The following is a 22,379-nucleotide window of genomic DNA, read 5'->3' as shown; positions in this document are numbered from 1 at the left end:
CCCCCCCCAATTTTCTTGCTGAAAAAGAAGCGGCTGCATCTCCTTTTATCTTCATAAGAATCTATCTTTATTTATCTTTATAGAAAATACACACGTAGAACATAACTATTTAGTCTTATTATACAAAACACTAAAAACAAAACGTGCAGCAAAAGATATGTGTAACAGTTGTCACGCGATAGGTAACATCCAGGAGTAAGATTCTTTGATTATATTCTTTTTAGGGTCCACTAAAATCCGTCTAATATTAATCTACTTAAATTTCTAATTTATTAACGTTATAAGAGTAATTCTTTAAAAAATAAAAAATTAAAAGTAATTAAAATTTGTACTATTTGTAAATATAAAAAATATTTGCTTTCGAATAATCATTGAAATTTTCACTTTCAGAATTAGGTGTTATATTTAATTATCTTCTATTGAAGAAATGAAATAAACAAATAAATGTAAATAGATTTTTTTCGAAATTGGTTCTGTTAAAATTAATTTCTTTTAATATCATTTGAAATAGAATGATGAGACTTAAATATATCATTTCAAGCAGTAGAAACTCGACTTCGCAGGCCTGTCAGTTAAAAATGAACTACTTCGTGCGCGCAAGATTTACAATACGAAGATTTATTATCGACCCTGAAACTGATTCCTGCTGCAGTTTAGCACGAACGGTACCGGCAAACACGAATAGCTCCTCAGTCCTTCCTTATCGATACCTTATCTACTTAGAAGTATTTAGAAAATTGCCATTTACTTAAAAGGATAATACGCACAGCGTGTACTTCACCCTCACGTACAATTCACTCAAGATCCGCAAAGCATCGCTACCATTCACCGCCTGCCAATCAAGGTCAGTTTGCACATATATTATGTAACAAAGGGGTGCATCGAGTTATTAGCTCGCTAAGTGATCGATGACGACATTACTAGATGCACCCAAATCTATGACTCATCTTATTATATCGTTGAGCACACTTATATATAAATGACTGTTGCGATTCTTTCCAGATTCGAACTTCCGTGCAGGATGAGTCGAATTCAAAGATCCGGAACAACGAGATACCCCAGCCTCAACCGCCGCCCTCGACGCCGACCAAAACGCGTGGCGTTGTGTCACCCTCGTCCGTCGTGACACCCCAAGCCGTTAGAAGCGGACTGGCTAGATCTCCGGAAGCCACGACGCCCAGAGGGCAACTCATGCAGGAAACGGGGGGTCCAACCCTCGCAAACGGACGCGCATCCAAAACACCCTCGCCAGACGTGACGAATAGCAAAGGCACGCCGAAGGGCCATTCACCGGGAAGGTCACCAACTTCTCCGCGTCCACCTAGCAGCTTACGCGTTAGATCCGCCAGCGATAAGTCTTCCCCTGAGACACCTAGAAAAACGTCCCCCGGTACACCTAGTAGAGTATCCCCCCGCACACCGAGGAAAACTCCGTCCCCCAAGGAGCTGCGTCTTCCGAAGCTCACGTCTTCGCCGATATTGCAAGAAGCAAATCCAGTGATTGCCGAAACTCATCAGAAAATCACTTTACCGAAATTGATCGAGCATCCATCGTCGCAATCCGCCCGAATGGCATACTAGATCGAGCTATCGAATCAAAAATAAGGCTTTCTAGCACTTTAGAACAGAATGTAGACTCGCAGGTTCTCTCATTTGATTTCAAACTGAGCTTTTCTCAATAAATAAATTTGATTAATTAAAACTTAATTCATAATCTCATATAAATAAAAACTATTAAATTAATTTTTAAGCATTCGTGTGTAAACCACGAGATCTGGAGTATTCTGTTCATTTCATAAAAATAAGAGTGCAAGTTTAATTAATAACTTAGAAAAAATAATGATAGGAAAAAAGAACAAACTACACTTGCTAAAGCAGTTATCTTCTTTTAAATAACTATAATTCTAAGTAAAGATAAACTTTTTTATTTTAGAACTAATTTCAATCGAATTGGCTCGAAAATAAAATAATAATTCGAGGAGAAATGGAACGGGGACTTGTATCCGCAAGTCCTATTTTTCCAATTAATTCACGTTTCCAATTCTATAATTTCCGTATGTGGAAGATTAATGGATATGGGAAACGTATTCAAATATAAATAATTTAACGATGTTATTTTATGTTACAAATGATTATATTGTTTACTTTGTTATTCTTAAATCACAAAAAAAAAATGACCGAAATTCTATTATTTTTCAGTATATGTTTAGACATTACAAATCAGGTATTTTTTAAGACATTTTCAATGGCTTGATTATGAATTAATAATTTATCTTTTAAAACCACACACGCACAATTTGGGAAACTATATCTAAATAAAGAGCTATATGCAATATATAATTATTGAAAAATGTAATTTAACTCCATACGTCATTGTGCAATAAATGGAAAATGGATGAAAAGGATATGAAAGACAAATGATATCGACAAATCAAAAATTAATATATACGTGAGATTTATAGTAAAAATATATTTAAATTATATCGTATTTTTAGATCGATAGTATCGAACACACATTCGCAGTATAAAGTTATCTCCATCCAAAATTATTTCGCATTTAAGTTTCATGTAAAAACCTATAAAAATACAGTAAATTCAATTGGTCATATAAATCTACATTAGTATTTTTTTGGCAGTGGAGGTGGAACTAATTTAATCCCAGCGAAATAAGGATGAGTCAATCCTCTTTTTGCCGTTATCCTCTGATTAGGATCGTATGTCAGCATTTTCTAAAAACAAAAAAAAATATAAGTGTATACAAAAATGCGCACTTTTTCGCAAGGTAGATGCTGGTTTTTCCTTACTGAAATTAAGTCTTTGGCATCGTCATCAAAAGTCGGTAAAATGTCGTCTATGTTAGACGCCTCCCATCTTGGGAATCTAGATGTGTAGTCTGGAAGCTGTGACACCCCCGGCCAGATCGTTTCGTCTGGCGTACCGAGCATGCGAAATATTCTAAATAACTGATCTATTTCGGAGTCTCCGGGAAACAGAGCTCTCCTGGTTGCCTATAAAGATCGTATTATTGTGCAAACACCGCGGTTTCACTCCAATATTCAATAGACTCAGGTAACTCTCGCGCAATCTTCACATACCATTTCCGCAAATATACAACCGAGACTCCATATGTCTAACGCACAGGTGTACAATTTAGTTCCTAGTAGAACCTCTGGTGCGCGATACCAAAGTGTGACAACCTCGTGAGTATAAGTGCGAACGGGTACACCGATCATTCTGGCCAATCCGAAGTCGGCCAGTTTAATATGACCCTCTCGATCTATCAATAGGTTCTGCGGTTTTAAGTCTCTGTGCAATATACAACGGAGATGGCAGAAGGAAATTGCCTTCAGCAATTGGCAGAGGTAGCTCTGTAACACAAACCGCCGCGTTTTTAAAAGACCCACGCACGAATACAGGCATCACGTGCGCGATGAAATGCGGCTGAGATCCGCATTACCTTGACGAGAGCTGGTTCTAAGCCCCCTTTAACGGAGTCTAACAGCTTTTTCAAATCCTGCTGCAGAAATTCAAATACGAGGTACAGATGATTATCGCCGTCTACGACATCGAACAACTGTATGATGTTTGGATGAGCGAGGTCTTTTAATAAGGATATCTCCCTAATAGCGGTAGATGGAACGCCTTCTCTTTCCCTGATTTAAAGCATCACTATTTAATTAATCAGCAAAATTAAGTGACTGTATCTGACAAATATGCTAAAGAAACATTATTCATAAGAAAGTTTCCCTCCTTTTTTTAACAAAACTTTCCGCTTAAAAAGTTTACTTACAAATATATCTTACAAACATATACAACATAATATATATTAAAACATCAAATAGCATTCATGGAAAGAACGGTTTTGCTGAAGTATATAAAAATTTAGTTACAGATCCTCTTAATCTTCTTAATAATTATGTAGGACAATAAAAATAATTCCTAGAAAAATTCAAAATTTTTTGCAGCATTGTTTATGCTTTGAGTTTTCTAAATAATTACTTTGATAGTCCAATAAAATTATTTTTAGATCTGTGTCTATACTTGAATTTTAAGATAATTTAGCAAAATCGTTCTTTTCATGTTGGTGAGAGAAGACAAATATATTAGGTGTAGTAAAAAGTCATCGCGTATTTTTAAAAGACATCTATCAGTAAAAACCGCAATTACTTTCTTACCAACAATATAAATATATCTTGATAGAGTAAAGTTTCAGCTTTAAAAATCTCTTTTTTAAATTATACGATACGACAATTTTTAATGGAGTTATGAGCAATTAAAGTCAAAATAATTCTTTTATTTAATCCGCGATAACTCAGTAATCAAAAGTCGTAGGAATATTAAAAAAAAACGATTTTGTAGGGAAAGTATCAAGCTTTCACGATAGGTAATCGAAAATTTTCTCAAATTCGTTTTGGACACGTTACAAATCCACAAAGTGAGAAGAAAATTTTTCGTCTTTTTCAGCTCGTAGTTTTTGGTATGTAAAAATTATCAAACTCATATAAACTTAAAAAATGTGATAAGCTTTTAAAAGTAGAGATTTCAAGCTTTAAAATCCTTTTTTTAAATTTGAATTTCATTCATTATTGACGAAGATATTGTATATACAACTTTGAGCTAAAAAATACGTGATGACTTTTTACTACACCTAATAATAATATAATATAATATAAAAGAGCAATTCCATTAATTTCTGTATACCCAAAGACAAATGTTACCTTCAATGAAAATGTTATAATTACAGAAGATATATGTATATACAATATACATACACAAAGTTTTTTATCCCAAAAATAATCCTAACTGAACATATCTTAAATTAATAATTACAGTGTATTAAAAAAAATACCAAATTAAAAACCAGGCGAGCATGGCATAATGGGACAAGCTGAATAATGTGGTGCTACGAAAATTAGTGTAACGTGGCCCCCGCAGATTCAGCTGACCCCAATATGCAGATATTGTTAGCAGTGTGTTAGCAGTGTGCACAAGCAAAAGCCCAGCTGATATTGCAGTTCTGCAAATTGATCATTTTTAACATACATAGATAATAGCCGAATTAAAATTCCAAATTAATTTTGTAAAATCGTGATTAAATCGACAGTGCGCATCTTAATTAAACATTCGTATGAGATGCTATTAAATTTATAAGAATACACCGTTAAAAAATTAATATCACGCTAAATTATTCTTATAATTTCTACCTTCAAGTAAAATAGAATTAATAATATGACTCATTTGTCATATTATTAGTTTGTCACGAAAACATATATAGTAAACGCATACAAATTTTTAAAGGAAATTGGCAAACATAATTTCTTGTAAAAATAATTCAAATATTCTTGTGCTTACAAATTTCAACTATAGTGTTTTTATACAGATATTATATACATGTAGAGAATGTAATTTTTAATGAAAAGTATTATATCAAGCGTCGAAAAAGAGTAGATATTAATAATATATAGCTATGGAAATTACGTTCCAAGCTAGATTAATAAAAGCTTAATAATAATAAGTTATATAAATCTACATATAAATAATAAAAAATTCTTTAAAAAATATTTTTTTTCGATTAAGAAGCACAATTGGTTAAATTAAAAGAGTTAGTATAATATTAATATATTTATTGTGTGATTGTATAAATATATAAAAGAAAAAGGAAGGAGGAAGTACTTTTGCATTGTTCATGTTATCATAATATATGTATAATAATAAAAAAGGAGTAGCACAAAAAAGTTTTTTGAAAAATAATTAACCGAACAATTTCCTATTTATATTACTTACTTTCATACAGATTCTGCCAAATTTTTAACAAAATCAACTGTAATGTACAGATTTTGAAACAGTCTTCAAAAGACAAAATCCTGATACAAAATCTGACTGCAGAATTCTCTCGAAAACGTTCTCAACAGAATTTGGAATCCAGGTTCACCTTGTCCCGCGTTTACAGAAAGTAATATTCTGGAGATTATAATAATATTCACAAGAGAGAGAGAGAGAGACGGAGAGAGAGGGGGGGGGAGAGGAAGAGAGTAAGAGAGACAGAAGCGATTTGTTTATATTTCCCAATAAATTTACGAGGCCAAACATACGTCTCTAGACGAATTTTCTTGAGTGCCACCAGCTTCCCAGTCAGTTTGTCCCGAGCTTTGTAGACCACCCCGTACGTTCCTTCCCCTATCTTCTCGATTTTCACGAAGTTGTCCATAACCTCAACGTTGCCGCGCTCGTCGTCGCCACTGTGAGCCCGGGGACGCCGCTCCTCGGCCAGGGTCGCCGTCGCCGCGCCTTCCCTGACCTTTTCCACGGTCGACGCCGTCGTTGATCCGTTTCTGTCAAGTGTTGTCGATACTTCAGAACGTCGAGAATACGATTAGATCGTTGCGAGCCGTTTTATTGCCGCCTGTTTATCAACACCGGTGGAACTAAGTGCACTCGGCCGCAGTGTGCGCGCCAGTGGTGAATGGCCATTTTTATTTTTTAGAGAAGATAGAAAGAGGAATCGATAGTGACGAATCGATGAATTTGTTTTCGAGATCGATGGTCGTCAACCCGCGTTAAATAATCGACAACATAATAGTGATGAATAAACTCTCTTATTTCGCGCGTGCACATTGCGACATAAATATAAATAATCCTCATTGAGCGGCTATTAATTTTAAAAAAGATTACTCGCAAGAAATTAAGCCTGGGATCATATTTTTTTTACATTAACACTATTCTGAAAATTTACCTACATATTTAAGAATCGTTTACTCTTTTTTTTATATTTACTAAATTACAAGAGTAATTAAATTATATTATTTTAAATAATAAATATCGGATATTCAACAGTTATTTAATTATCTATCGATTAGTATATAATTCATTACTGTTATATGCGAGAAACCCCAAAATATACAAGGTTCTTTTTCTTTATCATGTTTAGTTCAATGGAAATACTTTAAATTTTCTCTCTTTTTTTTTAACTGTATAAAATTAAATTATACGTTTAATTTTAAAAAATACTTAGGATTAGAAAATAGACAGCACGCACATTATTTATAAAAAAATAAACTTGAATGTTAAACAATCTTATCAAATGTTATTTTAAGCTATTAAAATGTTTAATAACAAAATGTGTACTAAACTTGAATTAGTACTAGGCTGAAAATCCATCCATATCAGCACACATTCCAAAATTAAGATTTTATATTATAAATTTTGTTTTGTTAATACTTCACTTCGCGATGCCAAAGTAAAAAAAAATTTAAATAATTCTATTTATACATCTACTTTTCGGAAAAAGAGTTTTAACAATCTTTCAATAGTCCTAATTAATAGAATATAAATAATCATTACTAATAAAATTACGCTAGAAAAAGCCGATCTTTTATAGACTATGTACGCTACCGCGTCTCTTTTGATTTCGATTGTATCAAGAGATGCTTCTTTCAATATCAAATAAATACATATCCGAACTTTTATTTATTTATTTATATATCGCAATTGCGCTACACGAGAGCTCTAACAATTGAGACTTTGTTGTTTACAATTGTTTCTCTTATATTTCTTCAACGTTGTGCAATAGCATGCTTCTTTATTTCACAACTAAAATTCTTTAAATCTTCGTGCTTAACATATTCAAGATTATTCGTCGTCCGTTGAAATACACGAGTATCGGAATTAACATAGCATTCTTGAGATTCAATTCAAATCTCCGAATTAAACGATGTCACGATTCTTTGGGGAGGATATATACAAAGACTGCTCCTTGTAGTCGAGTTTTCTACACTTTCTACTTTTTGCCATTCAACGCGCAATTATACACGTTTTTTTTTTATTTTAACTTCAGAAAATGTGATTTGTAACGTGGTTACAAAGAATGGGCCTGTAGAATCAGGACATTCAGTGTGAGGAGATAAATCGAATATAATTCGAATATGATCTCTAACATATACAATACATAATTTCTCTCTCTCTCTCTCTCTCCATCACCTAAGATTGTCAAACATTCAAATCCTCCCACACGCATGATTTTGATTTCGAAAGATCCCACACGCACGCATTATTGATTATATTATGGATAATATAATCGGGCGCGGCTTACATCATTTTATCTCGCAGTTACGCAGAGATATTTGCACACGGAAAAAAAACAGTTTGCTGAAGTATCTAAAAATTTAAAAATAATTTTGTTAAACCATAAAAATAATTATATAAAAAACTCGAACATAATAAGCAATGTTGCAAAATATTTTGACAGTCTAATAATTAGCATGAGCCTCCCATATAATTATTTTGATAGTCTAATAAAATGATTTTCAGATTGATATTCAGCTAAATTTTTAGATACTTCAGCAAAGTCATTCTTTCATTATGTGACTCACTGCCATACGTAATTCTCGATGGATTTTAGTTTCTCATACGTATAGTAGTTTAAATTCTAATCTAATTACGAGTAGAATGATTATAATACGTATTTTTTTTTAGGTAAAAATATGTGTGTAGGAATTATGCTACTGTATACATATATTCTCGTACGAGCTTTCTATTCCGTGCACACGCCAAATACATACACGTTTTCTACCAAAGCCGGAGGAAAGAAGAGCATAAAAATTGGAATGTTTACGTGATTTTATTTCGCACGCCTACATCGGAAGATATATCTGCGAGTTGCTCTCTACTATTCGTGAGACGTGATTGGAAAAACTTTGTAAAGTTGCGCAAACTCTAAAACGTTATTAGATATTTCACCAAAGCGACGTATTTTCCAAATATAAAAAAAATCTTTGAACGCACGACGTCAAACTATGATATTTTATTGTTCAATAACGAATTCCATAAATTTCGTTCGGTTCTACATAGATCAATTGTATATTCTTAGAATTTCAACGCGACAACGCATGGAATGACTTCGATTCGTTATTGAAGCGAAGACGCAATGTAATTGGTATGAGCAACTATCTGGGCAGGGAGATTCACGAAAACGTAATAACGGCGAAATTCGTCCCATCTACGTTTCGCGCAATGGGACTAGATAGAAAATATGCTATAATATCTCTCTATCTCTAAAGTAGGGCACGATGTACAATATTTAAATTCACAACACGTGTTTCTCGTAAAGTTTTTACTTATATATATATATATTACGCAGATTATCCGGAAAAAACCTGGAAGAATATTATCTCACAAAACATCAGTCAATAAATAGCATTTTCACGAAAAAAAATTTCCATTATAAATCCGCGCGGTCATAAATTCAGTAATTTTCGACAAATTTACTTAATTATTCCCTCTTTTTCTTCTCATAATCGCAAAAGCTTAAAAAAGCTTGCGAAGAGCCATTAAAAACTCTGCATTATGTAAGAAAGCGAGACTATTATAAAGTTCCTCAATAACTTCCCACCAGGCTGTTTAGGACATCTTATGTTCAGCTTATTATGCGTAAAGTTTTCTTTGAGTGCACAATCAGCATAGAATTTAATTTCAAGCAAAGCACTCGTGTTGGATATTTTTGATGGATGAAACTTGAAAGATTTTTCGATAGATTTTATATTATCGCTGATGGCATTACCATAGGATAAATAATTCAATGGTTGTACATTTTAAATATAATTTTTGTTTTATATAATAGGTATACGATATTATAAGCAAATATATGAAAGCTGTCGAAAGTAAATCAAGTTTCATCCAAATTAGATATGATTTGTTAATGTAAAGGTACATTACAATTTCTTCGGGTTATTTTGATTACAATTTCTTAATATAACAGAAGATATATCATAACGTTGTACAATATTTTAAAATATAAAAAAACAATCTCTTCGCAGACATAAAATATATAAAGTTATCTAAAATTACTCAAAGATGATATGACAAAATTTTTACTCGGGAAGATATAAATTTCTGGATACTATTAAATATAATTACACACACACACACACACACACATATGTGTATATATATATATATATATGATTTGCATACATAGATATAGGAGAAAAATATGATTGATAAGATCGTGAATGTTATCTATGCTTTTATCATGACAAATTACATTCTCTTATGAAAAAATATTAAAAAAATTAGCATGTATGTTTCATACTTTATATCATTTTTTATGCCATTCCATATTTTTTAGAATGTTATTCGAATTGTGGAACTAAATATTATAACAATGTACTAGATTTTCATCGCCAACTTTCATTATCATCGTATTGTTGAAGAAAATAATGCAATGAAATTTAATAGAAATTTATACTTACGTGAACTTTTCTGTCACTAGACTACAAGGCGCATTGAGGCTTGTTATGAGTGTTCTAAGTATATGACTAGAGCACACATTTCAGTTATTTATCTAACTCATTCTAAAACCTAAGATTGCCCAGTTAAAAATATATTAACTTTGTCTCTATTGAGCATTACATTACATATAATTAAAAGAATTGAAACATTAAAAGAAAAATATTGCATCGTAGCCCTTGGAAAATATGCTGTGTAACATCCGGGCAATCAAAAAATAAAAATAATTTCAGATGTTTGTCCTCTTCATGTCAATAAAAGTATCGTACGTATAATACCAGTAAAAAGAAAAATTATTAATATCTTCTGAGTATTCATCGAATTAATATAAATAATTATGCTGTGGAAAAATGGCTCTTGCTGCTTTTTCCTGTGGATCTAATTGATTACGGTAACGTCTTGCCAAGAAAGCTGCAATCACCTGAAAATGTTTTGAATTCATAAAGTCCGGAGAAAATCGAAGAACCATGAGGAAAAATTCAAAAGTTATAGATATTGCTATCGTGTAAATTGTTGCATGCTATATGCTGCACATAATTTACATGTTTTTATGAATGACATTAGCGAATGAATATCTGAATCAATAATGCTGAAAAAAAAAAGATCAAAAGACCACAACCAATATATGAAGCCACCCACCATCTGTTAGGAGGATCATATGAAGTGACAGAGGACATGGCGATGGTGTTAGACTAGAGGAAAGCACTAGGATTAGCTCGTGGATCTTTCTGGTTCCTGTATCTCACGGTCAACCATACACCAACAAACTGTAATCGGGCGCACATGTTAGCATTAACAAAATGAATGTACCTTTATTGTAAACGGTGACCGCAATATGAATATAGTGCACTTTTAATTAGACAAAATTCTTAAATACTAAATAAATCGTATTCTGTGCAACATTTAATTTCGTACAATTGTGCAATATGTACATGATTAATGCCGTGATGTTATTTGCGGAATCTTACCTCCGTAAAGCTAAAGAATAATCCTATACTGCCACATAATTTGAATGCATAGTCAATGGTAGATTGCAATTTATGCATACACGGTGGACATGGTGTACAAGGATCCATGGATTGACAACAAATTTTCTGTAAAAGATTCTAATTATTTAATATCATTATATTATCATGCGGATGTCTCACTTTTATTGCAACTTACATTGACTTCATCGCACGATCCACCTGACTCATCAGTAGTGCTATTAAATCCACAACAGTTAAAGGTAGTTTGAACTTTTGCCCTTAAGTCAGGTCCAACGCGTCTCCAGCCCTAAACACAATTATTAAGCTTATCCATTCTACAAATAACATATAATTACAATACTTTCTAAAAATATTTACCTGTTCTGCAAGTTGTTCTTGCTGTTTAGTGTTTACAGCAAGGCAAGCGCAGGCAATGCTGAATTGAATCAGGAACAAAAGGAATAAGATAAGCATGTACTATAAAATGCAATTAAGGAAGCATACATCCATTTTTGTATCGAAAATCATTTGATATGAGACATTTATAAAGAACAAAACATATTAGACATTATTAACGACAATAATAATAACGCAAACATAACGATAAAAAATTTCAATATCCAAGAGAAAAAAATGCTGACAATGAATAAATGTTCTTTTCACGAACCAAATTTATGATAATCACAATAGTAAATAAAATCAGAATTCTGATCCTCGTTCACGAACTTAATACCAAAACTGCTATCATAAAAGCTAGAAAAGGATACAAAGAACAATAAAACCTGATGGTGTTTAACGGCACCGATCAGGCCTAGTATAGAAATAAGAAACAGGATCACTCCACATGCTAAAATACCACCTATAATAGGGAGATTCGTAACTAAGGCGGATGCCCTTCCATATACAGCGACTCCTATTAATATAAAGGCAACAACCTGCAAGAAGAAATAATAATTAAAATATAAAACATCCATTGCATCTCCTAAAATAAAATTAACTTTCTGTTTATGACAGATGCTAGGTGATCCGAAGCTGACAGATTAGATTTGCGTATAATCCAAATACCAATTATCAGATTACAGATCTTGTTTGCAGCAAGTAATCATCTTTACACACATAAAGGTAAAGAGGAATAAAATATTCAATAAGAGGAATCAGCGGTTCCATAAGCGCAGCAAAATTGATAATTTTTAACGCAATTATCTAATAAATGTCTGTTTCTACCAATGTAGTTTAATTTTAATTTCAATTCAACTAACTCATCATCTTTTTACCGTATTAAGAACTAAAAATGGACATATGTTCGTTTCGATAAATGTTGATTGAATTTTAATCTTTGTTTAACTTCCTTTTTATCTTCTTCCAGTTCTAAGAATTAGAAAAATGTAAAGAGTAAATTAACCCGAGATTAAAATAAATCTACTTATGCCCGTTTCTACCAATGTAGTTTAATTTTAATCTCGGTTCAATTAACTCTTCATCCCTTTCTAGTCCTAAGAATTAGAAAAAGAAAAACGAGTAAATTGAGCCAAGATTAAAATTAATCTACGTTGGTAGAAACGTGCATCAGCAGGAAATGAGCCATATGCTCGTTTCTACCAACTGTAGATTAACTTTAATCTCGATTCAACTTAATCTTCATCTTTTCCTAGTTTTAAGAATTAGAAAAAGAAGAAGAGTAAATTAAAGCAGGAGATTAAAGTTAATCCACTTTGGTGGAAACGGGCCAATAGTCGATCTCCTCTCTCGCGTATGCGTTATAGTCCCAGTGAAAACTTGAAAAGACAAGAGGAGAGGAAGGTGAGGGGAAGTCTTCCCAAACATGTCTCAGTATAGCGAAATTGATTGGCATAATTATGCAACGCATGGATAATTCCGAGTGAGCCTCGCTCCCGTAAACATATCACGGCGGAGCGAGATGGCGAAGCGCGCGACGGTCGACGGGAGCAAGAGAGGGAAGCGCCGATTGATAAAGTCTCGCTCCGATAAAGAAATTTGCGTGAGCGAGACGGACAGCGAGAGAGAGAGAGAGAGAGAGAGAGAGCTGCTAAAGAAATCGTGTCTGCGAGGGTGTCTACTCACGATGTAAAGGATGTTGAGTGCCGTCAGCGCATTTTTCGAGCACGTAAAACCGCCGCACATCTTCGACTGCGCCCGTCCGTCGTCGCTCCGCTGCTGTCAGATCCTCGGCAGATCCGCACGTCGGCCTGCGGCGATTCGCGGCGCGAGACGACCGGAAATTAACGGATTACGCAACTCGGATTCGCGTGAGAGATAACTACGAGGGACAATCGCGACCGCGTGGGACTTCTTTCCGCGTGTACGCACAAATTTTTAGAACCTAACAAGACCCCGAGCCCGACGCCACGGCAGACGACTCGCGACTGCCCGAATCAGCGCGATGGCGGCGGTCGACGCGCTCGATAGATTGCGAGTGTCACGCGCGAAACACGAACGTCGACGAGACGCCCGAAATAGAGCTACCAGTCGTACGTTTTTAAAAATGTATTGTATCTATTTTCAGGGATGGAAAGTACTTCAGTAATGTTACTTTTATCGTTACTTTTTATAACAACGATTTTTGATAGGTTGGATTTCTTCAAATCTTTCTTAATTTTTTTCTGAAACAAATAATACGAAAATTACCTTTTTAATTATTTTTAATGTTTTCACATTACTATTGTTATTTCTTTTACACTAAAAAATAATTTTACAAAAGAAAAAAAGGATGTATGAACATGTATGGATATATTTCATATATAATTATACATGTTTATGAATATTTATGCGTGTTTATGTATGTTTATACATATTTATACATATTCATACATAAAAAATATTTTACCGGGGAGTAACTCATTATTTGCAACGAGTTAAAATAACGATCGAAAATAATGAAGCGATGCATTACAAATAATGAATTACTTTTTTTAATAAATAATGGTGGTAAGTTACTTTTTAAAAATGATTTTCTTAATCTTAGCGTTTATAAGTTATCGTTACTGACGTAAAAAATTGCTGCATTATTGCCAAATCGTTATTACAGAATATAAAAGAGTAACAGTTCTCATCGTTGCCTACTTTTACAAATATGTTAATATTTATATTTTAAATAAACTATGTACATATAAAAGTTATATTTATAAAATTTTTATTTTTTTTAATGCGTTTTTATTTACTTTATTATTATTTTCACTGTCATAAATCATAAATTGAAAAAACAATGATAAAAATTTCAATTTTTGTGTATAAATAAGTATTTAAGTATTTAAAAAATAATAAGTTTTGTTGCAATTTATAAATTAGTTATAAAGATTTAGAAGAAATAAATATTTTGTTTATTTACAGATTAATTACTCTTTGATGGCGATGTAATTGAGATTTATGTCATTATTTTATAATACATTTCCATGCATTTCTATATAGAACACAGAAAAAAATACTATTTATTGAAATAATTTTTAATCTAGATAGTAAACCGTCGCTAAATTTTTTGTATTACTTTTAAATACGATTTAGAATAATTTGTAATTTTTTCATAACTTTTTTATTAATTTGAAAATATGTGTAATATATCTTTAAAAAGTACATGTATTGTTTTTTTTTTGAGGTCATAAACTTCTGATCATTACTTAAGATTTTATGTTTATAAAAAAATTATGATCTAGAAACTTTATTTTATTTTATACCTATAATACATTCAACATAAAAATTGTACCCTTCTATTGCCCCCCGGATCATCATCTCTTTTTAAAAATATATATAACGTACCCTTTCTTGTGATTTTGGATATGGTAACCTTAGCCTGGAAGAATTCAAGAATTGATTGCGATTTTTATCGTAAATCAAATCATTTGATTCTTAATGTAAGAAGATTACATCATGATTGGATTGAGATTTGCGATCCAACAACACATGGAAATGATCCTTTCACTTTTTCCTGAGCGAAAATAAAAATCCGAGTGTAAGGATCTACGCACAATAAAAGGAATATTAGAAATAGATATAAATATTAAATATTAGAGAAATAAAAAAAATTAAAAATAGAGGTTAAACGTACTGTATAATGGATACAAATAAGATGTAACGCACATAATATGCTTTATATATCTTATTTGTACACTGTAAAAAATAAAATGGTAATTTTAACTTAAAGAGACATATGGTAGATTTTTCGAATTATGTTAAAATTAACATTTTTGTGTTTATTTACTTTTATATTTGATTAAAATTTTAAGCAATAGACAAAGATGAGATAGACTTGCGTGGTTCATAGTTCTTTTTTATTTCTATATTATTTGTAATTTAATTGAGCCTTTGAATTTAATCTTATTCATATAATATCTATGATAAGTATAAATAAATATTTTCAGTAAATATTTTTTACTTGGATTACACTGTCTTATTAAATATTTTCATAATATTTATTACATTACGTATGATAAATACTTTATAATATTTATAATAAATATTTATTATCTGTCCAATTTAATATCACAAAAATATTTACAAAATGTTAAATAATAAATTTTACGAATATTTTGTAAATATTTTGTTAATATTGTGTGTGCTGTCTGGGTATATGTATAACACACCTGAAAAACGTCCTGAGAACATCCTTATATAAATTTATATAAGGATATAAAATTATCCTTATTTATATCAGGATATTCTTTCTAAATGTTTTTGCCAAGATTTGTACTGTATATAGGAAGTTACTATAATATTTCTAGAATATTGCGATATTGCTGCAATATTGTTAAAATAATCTATACTGTAGGAGGAGTAACAGAAGCGTAAAGGAAGCAAAATATTGAAATAACAAAATGTAAAGCTCGTTGACCATCAGCCAAGTTGACAATACGATTGACAGTTGTATAGTTCTATTTCAGCCAACCACGAAGGATTTGTTATCGTGATTGATTAAAATAGAACTAGGCAACCGTTAGTCGTAATCGTCAACTCGTAATCTAATACGAGCTTAAAATAAATGTTTATACTTCTTTTACATTTCGTTGTTTCATTTTCACCCTTTAAAAGCTTCGTTTACGCTTTTGTTATAGTTACACCCTTACATTTAACTTACTCTCCAATTTTTATTTTTGTTAGCATAAATATGTTTATTTATCATAATGAGCTGATTAATATAATCCATGTAATGAGATTGAGATGTGGACATTCGTTAAGGTGAACAAATTTGATCTAATACAAATTTGAATAATAAAATAATGATGAGCGAATTGTAATCTATTGATAATGATCAGTAAATCGTAATTTCTCTTCAATGACTGAGTTTGTATCGTTTTATCGAAAAAGTTAACGCATTCTTTTGGACGGAGTTACTATATAGCGTATTATTGATCTTTATCAGTCGTTGACATTCATTGTTTCTTCACTACTTATTTCTTCACCGAGAAAAAATATAAGAAAAGCAAGGAAAGAAGCGTATTCTTGGCTTGTTTTGTATTTTATCATGGAGATATAGACTTGTGATAAAATATTCGCATTTATTTCGTTCAGGTGATGAACACTGACATCGTATTCATAAATATGTCACTTCGCAACTCACGTGGATTAAACGTGAACATTTGGCCCAGATAAGACATACTGATGTCTGTATTTACTGCAGTTTTCTACTATATGACTGCGACATTTTTCGCAGTCATATACGATTCCAAATATTCAATTTTTCATCTTATTCAAATTAAAGACTAACACATACACATAAACAATGGCATTATTGTTTTGATATTTAGATGTTATGTCAAATTTTAAATTCACACAAAATTGTAATCGTTAACTATTTAATTATTGATAAATAATTCTTTCATTATTTATCAGTTGTTCCGAAACTCGTTCAAGTTATGGTCAATTAGTATTTTGAAGATAAACACAATCTAATATTTTGTCTAATAACAACATTATAATATCATTGAAAATAAATTATTGTCCATAACTAAAGAATCCCATTTTTATAAAAATAAATATATGTAAATAATATAAATATATTACGTTTAGATTATAAATATATTACGTTTTAAAATAACAATTTATCTTCTTTTATATTATCATTTTCATGTGTTATTTGACAGTTTATTAATTTCTTTCTCTGCAAATCTGTTTTTCAAAATATAATTTAATTTTTCTGTTTAAAGATTATTTTGCATCGTGGCAAATTCCAGAATGTTGTCAAACATTTCTAAGACGTTGTCTCTGTAACAATGCCTATACACATTGCGAAAACACGATGTATTTTCCGTAAGCTAATTATAGCCGATAAGATGTGTCTGCGCATTTTCGTAAAAGTAGTTGCAATACATCACGTTTACATACGGATACGTAAGCGCATATTTGCACGAGAAATTATCAATGTTTCAAAATGTGATAACGATTACCTTGTACGTCTGATTTAAAAGTGGCCGAGAAAAGATTTCTTAGAGAAGAGTTTACAAACAATAATCATTCTTGCAAAAATGCATTGCTAATTTCTACAAATATTTTATTATTTTTCTGTATATACGATGACTGCATTTAATATGAATCATGAAATGGATCATTTAGGAAGAAGAAGATAAGAAGAAGTATAAAAAAGATACTCAAACAAAGAGATTAGAATTTCAAAAGACATAACTGATATATCGAAGTCATTGTTATAAGAGAAAGACTTATCATGTAGAAAAGAATTTCTGTAATATCTTTTAAACTTACGTGTTATCTGAAATATTTGATGAACTAAAAAAAACGATTGTATGTGTTATTTTATCAATTCAATAATACAAAATAGCGTACTCATTATAATTTACAGCACTTATCTGGGAAGGATTTATCTCCTCTTTGCACGAGTAAAATATAAACAAAGATTTAAAAAAATGTGAATTACAAAAAATAATGATGTGCTTTTTTATGCTCTCGTTGTTGTCCACTGTCATCGTTCATTATTCACGACGGTCCCAGAGAGCTCGTCGTTTCCAAGGGAGACTATTATATCACAGCTGCGACGCTGTAAAATGATTAATTACTTATACCAATAAGCTTGTAATGTTATTGCACATTTGTTACTGCCGTTAATCAGCAGCAACAAAAAGGCATTATTTATAAATAACACTATGTACATCTATAGGATTTTCCCTTTTAATTAATATAAGACATTAATCCTATTATTTACATAGTTGGAAACAAATACGCAATAATCGCATTTTTATAGATTTTTAACTGAAATCCCATTCAATCTTGCTTAATACAGAATAATTAAATAATATATATAGAATGCTGCAATATATTTAGTCTTCTTGGTATAAACATTGTGATGTTTAAATTAATTGAAATGACATTTAAATGTCAGATATAAATCCAACAAAATGGCGAACGTAGTGCTAATGTTTTTTTTATTCTTTGAAAATTGTATGACAGCATAGAATATAGCATAGAATATAAAATAATTTGTACAATGCTACTATTATATTATTCATTATGTTAATTCTATTAACTTATCGTATATAAGGAAATAGATAATCAAAAGACAATATTATTTCGTCCCGAGTACACAGCGATACAATAACCCAAGATATTCAATATTGCCTCTTCAAAACGTACATTGTGCAATTCGAAGAATTATATCTTGCTTTTATTACGTCTTCATGTTAATTAGGTTAACCTTAAGATCTTTATCACTAACTTGAATAAGTACGCGCAATTGTTTATAAATGATACGTGTACACAAAAAGATAGTATTTAAACTAATAAATAAATCAATTTCGATAAATAAAAATAAAAATAAAAATAAAAATAATTGAAGATACGAGTTGAAATAAGTGATGACTTCATACTTATTCTAAAATAAATGAATAAAAAATAAACACTAAAGAACAATTATATTGTAGATGTTTCGACTATATTAAATCTTCTCTAGCACATTAATGTTACAATTATCAAAGAAAGCAAATAAATAATCGTAAAAAAATTAATAATAATATAAATTAGAACATAGCGCATAATATAATGACAAGTAAAAATATTAAATTAAAATAAGAATAAAAATAAACAAGTAAAAATAAAATAAAATTTTAAAAATATATCTATAAGGAGCTACAATTAAAGTAAAAAAATGTTAATTATATAAAATAAAAATGTATATGCGCCCCATCTGGTCTATATATATACTATAAAGTAAATAATAAGTAACAAATATTAGCAGAAAAAAATAAAGAATGTAACTTATTCCTCATTAGAAATCAAGAATATGTTAGGTCCAAGTTGGGGTCCACTCTCAGAAATAAAAAACAACGTCAAACAAAAATTATATCATCAAAATGTGTAAGGTTTAAAAAATAAAAATATAAATAATCTGTAATAAAAAAATATATGAAAAGTTCAAGACAATTATAATTTTAAAGAAATTTGTTACGATTACAGGGGAAAGTATTTATAGCCAATTTTTTGTTGTGCTTTCATTGCAATTTGCACTTTACTTCCGCATTGAAGAGGACTCAAATAAAAAATTAAAACATTTGCGTTTACTTTAACTTCATTTGGTATCTACATCTCAATTATGATTATATTATATCGCGTAAACATATAATTTACGTACTAACAATCACGGAGGCTCACAAACTTCCCAGATAGCACATATTTATGAAATATATACAAAATATTTATAAATATATATAATATTTATTTATATTTATCATAAATATTACATAAAATATTTAGTCTATATTTAAATAATATTTTAAATAAAGCTTCATATAAAATATATATGAAATATCTATAACGTTTTAAAAAATGAATATTAATAAATATTTGTCTTAAATATTCTGGACTATTTTGCTTGTATTGAAAATACTTTTTTATTCAATTTTACTTTTAATATATTTTTAACATACTTTTAATTCATTTCTAACGACGATAATGGATTACAATTTGGACCTAATATCTTCTCGCCACCTAATAAGGAATAAAGTTGAATTTTTATTTTATCAGTTAATAAATTTTTATTATTTTTTATTATATTACATTATATTGTTTTTGTTATTTTTGATTATATTGATCAAATTAAAAGTTTGTACACATTTATTTTATATAATTGACATTGTTTCTAACTTTCATCGTAGCCTCTTCATTTCTTTAGTCTATTTTTATTTTAAATTATATCGTAATTGTTATTTTATGTATTGTCACCATATTATGCTTTGTTTTCTCACTCTTTAAGTTATCTAACTTATATTATTATTAATTTGTTCATATTTGTTTTTTGACTTTTCTTTCTAAGATTGATGTGCCAAAAAAAACTTAACATAGTTAACAAGTTGAAACATAATATAATCAATAATTAATTATTCTTTATTCTATCTTTTATTCATTTTTTATTCATCTATTTGAGATAAATAAAGTTTCCCGATCCTGTTTTTGGCTTGTATGACCATTTTTTATCTTTATTTGTAATTCGATGTTTATTTTACCTGTCCTTCGTCCGAACTAACTAGTAATGAGCAAACATTCTCAAGTGGGGCGACTGGCAAGAGCGACGATTTGACGAATCGCTGATAAGAAAATACTGATAAAGAACATATATAATCTACGCCACTATGAATGCGTTCTTATTCCATCTGAAATGCATTAAAATCCGAGTGTCGTTAGGCGTGGAGATTCGTCGTCCTTCCTGGTAGCATTAGAGTGTTTCATCGTTATCTCTGTAAGCATAATATCGATTAAAATTTAATAAAACTTTTAGAAACAGGGATAAAATTGAACTAAGCTTTCGATTTATAAAATTGATATCATATTGCGAAGCATATTTTAATTAAATAGTAAATTATAGTACTAATACCTATATAGATTATTCTAACGATATTTACAGTAACATTGCAATGTTTCAGTCATATTGCAGTAACATTTCAACGTTGCAGCAATATTGCAATGTTACTACAATTTTGTGCTGCATGGGTATTGATAAATAATTGATCCACTTTGTTCTAAATTTTTGTGAGATGGGTGACGTGTGAGTACTTTCTCTCAAATGGCGCGATATATACCGAGAATTCTTTTAATAACTGAGAGAGAATTCATATTGGTTTATGTTTTATTTAGCCGTATCAATTTTTTTGTCAACTAACTGAAGGAGCTACGTGACGCGTATTAGTATTTCGATTAGGACAAAGAGATTTAGAAAGTCGTGAACCATTGATAGAAAGAGTCGCGAAGAGAATTACGAGTTACGATTTATAATGTAAAAACGAGTGTGAGGTCATTAGAGTTATTTTTTTGAAGTTTTTATTAAATTATGCATATTAAGTTTTTCTACATTCTTTGTATAAAATAATATAATATATAATATATATTCTTACAAGGAAAGAGTATATTTTTTATAATATCGTATATATTTAATTTTAATATAATCGTGTCTGCACTTTCTTAATAATGAAGAAATTCTGGTTTTTTCTTTAGTCCTTTGATAAGAAGAAATAAAAGATGGAGCAGTCCCGTGTTAAACGGTGGTCTCAATATTTAGCAGCGATTACAGGTAAACAAATATGAACTATTTTCAAATTATTAATTTTTTTAACTCTCATGCTAATTTCCCAGACATAAGTTCCCAAATTGAGCAAGCAATTGATCCAAGAAAATTAATAATTTGAAACTTTAAAGTTTAATAAAGATTATTAATAAAGATTTATATAATTAATTTAAATTAAATTTAGAAAAATTGTCAAGAGAGAATATAAATGTTATTTTTATTTTGTCGGTACAGATAATAATTGTGTGATCATCGCGTTGATTCAGTGTTGAAATTATAACTATTGATTTTGAAAATTCCAGAATTAAAAGTATTCAAAGTCCAAAGCACAAGAAGTATGGATGAAACTAGAATTTATATTACAAATACTGCTTTTATTATAATTTTGTATAATATGATATAATTTTCTCACACAACTCATGCTTATCCTACATTTTCTAAATGATAACTTATTGCGATTGATTTACATTGTTTAAGAAAAGATTATATAATTAATCTCTCTTCCATTTCTATAGAGTGTATCTATATACTATATCTATATATAAATTGTCTCATTTTTAACGATTATCTTCTAAACTTTTATTTATTTTTAATTTTAGAGAAAATGTTTACAC

The 22,379-nt window shown here is 30.3% G+C and overlaps 4 protein-coding genes across 6 annotated transcripts in view; 2 read left to right on the top strand and 2 right to left on the bottom strand.

Moving 5' to 3' along the window:
- Window positions 1–481: 481 nt before the first annotated feature.
- On the top strand, window positions 482–1,670 carry LOC108749800 (proteoglycan 4-like). 2 transcript variants are annotated; one of them, XM_018488773.1, is made up of 2 exons: window positions 482–844; window positions 1,021–1,670. In XM_018488773.1, exon 2 carries the CDS (start codon window positions 1,192–1,194, stop codon window positions 1,579–1,581), a length of 390 nt encoding a protein of 129 aa, XP_018344275.1. In that variant the 5' UTR covers window positions 482–844; window positions 1,021–1,191; the 3' UTR covers window positions 1,582–1,670. The 2 variants fall into 2 exon arrangements, with proteins under 2 accessions (XP_018344275.1, XP_018344274.1); XM_018488772.1 differs by having other exon boundaries at window positions 1,003–1,670.
- A 548-nt stretch (window positions 1,671–2,218) lies between these two features.
- LOC108749798 (cyclin-dependent kinase 2-like) lies at window positions 2,219–6,499 on the bottom strand. The gene is made up of 5 exons (XM_018488768.1): window positions 6,093–6,499; window positions 3,458–3,653; window positions 3,096–3,368; window positions 2,805–3,008; window positions 2,219–2,729 (listed from the first exon to the last, which is right to left on the bottom strand). Exons 1-5 carry the CDS (start codon window positions 6,206–6,208, stop codon window positions 2,619–2,621), a joined length of 900 nt encoding a protein of 299 aa, XP_018344270.1. The 5' UTR covers window positions 6,209–6,499; the 3' UTR covers window positions 2,219–2,618.
- Window positions 6,500–10,142: 3,643 nt separating this feature from the next.
- LOC108749803 (tetraspanin-13) lies at window positions 10,143–13,673 on the bottom strand. 2 transcript variants are annotated; one of them, XM_018488777.1, is made up of 7 exons: window positions 13,335–13,673; window positions 12,020–12,187; window positions 11,631–11,729; window positions 11,449–11,559; window positions 11,253–11,378; window positions 10,924–11,051; window positions 10,624–10,705 (listed from the first exon to the last, which is right to left on the bottom strand). In XM_018488777.1, exons 1-6 carry the CDS (start codon window positions 13,392–13,394, stop codon window positions 10,977–10,979), a joined length of 639 nt encoding a protein of 212 aa, XP_018344279.1. In that variant the 5' UTR covers window positions 13,395–13,673; the 3' UTR covers window positions 10,624–10,705; window positions 10,924–10,976. The 2 variants fall into 2 exon arrangements, with proteins under 2 accessions (XP_018344278.1, XP_018344279.1); XM_018488776.1 differs by lacking the exon at window positions 10,924–11,051 and having other exon boundaries at window positions 10,143–10,705.
- Window positions 13,674–20,725: 7,052 nt separating this feature from the next.
- Window positions 20,726–22,379, top strand: part of LOC108749802 (facilitated trehalose transporter Tret1-like) — a 4,068-nt gene continuing 2,414 nt past the window's right edge. Inside the window, exons 1-2 of the mRNA XM_018488775.1 lie at window positions 20,726–20,943; window positions 21,696–21,771. Coding sequence (XP_018344277.1) covers window positions 21,720–21,771 — 52 coding nt within the window. The 5' untranslated portion in view covers window positions 20,726–20,943; window positions 21,696–21,719. The remainder of the gene's footprint in view (window positions 20,944–21,695; window positions 21,772–22,379) is intronic.

Source organism: Trachymyrmex septentrionalis, unplaced genomic scaffold (assembly GCF_001594115.1).
Source record: "Trachymyrmex septentrionalis isolate Tsep2-gDNA-1 unplaced genomic scaffold, Tsep1.0 scaffold313, whole genome shotgun sequence".
Classification (NCBI taxonomy): Eukaryota; Metazoa; Arthropoda; class Insecta; order Hymenoptera; family Formicidae; genus Trachymyrmex; species Trachymyrmex septentrionalis.
Note: the sequence above shows the minus strand (reverse complement) of the source record. Positions and strands in the feature narration are given on the sequence as shown.

Bases quoted from the DNA above. Each gene is read 5' to 3' on its own strand.
- LOC108749798 (XM_018488768.1), bottom strand. From the start codon at position 6,208: ATGGACAACTTCGTGAAAATCGAGAAGATAGGGGAAGGAACGTACGGG. The intron at 3,654-6,092 runs GTATGTTTGGCC...GCTTTAAATCAG, and splicing joins AAGAAAATTCGTCTAGAGAC to GGAAAGAGAAGGCGTTCCAT. The intron at 2,730-2,804 runs GTAAGGAAAAAC...TTTTGTTTTTAG, and splicing joins ATGCCAAAGACTTAATTTCA to AAAATGCTGACATACGATCC.
- LOC108749803 (XM_018488776.1), bottom strand. From the start codon at position 13,394: ATGTGCGGCGGTTTTACGTGCTCGAAAAATGCGCTGACGGCACTCAAC. The intron at 11,560-11,630 runs GTAAATATTTTT...AATTGTGTTTAG, and splicing joins AAGAACAACTTGCAGAACAG to GGCTGGAGACGCGTTGGACC. The intron at 11,379-11,448 runs GTAAGTTGCAAT...AATCTTTTACAG, and splicing joins GATCGTGCGATGAAGTCAAT to AAAATTTGTTGTCAATCCAT.
- LOC108749800 (XM_018488773.1), top strand. From the start codon at position 1,192: ATGCAGGAAACGGGGGGTCCAACCCTCGCAAACGGACGCGCATCCAAA.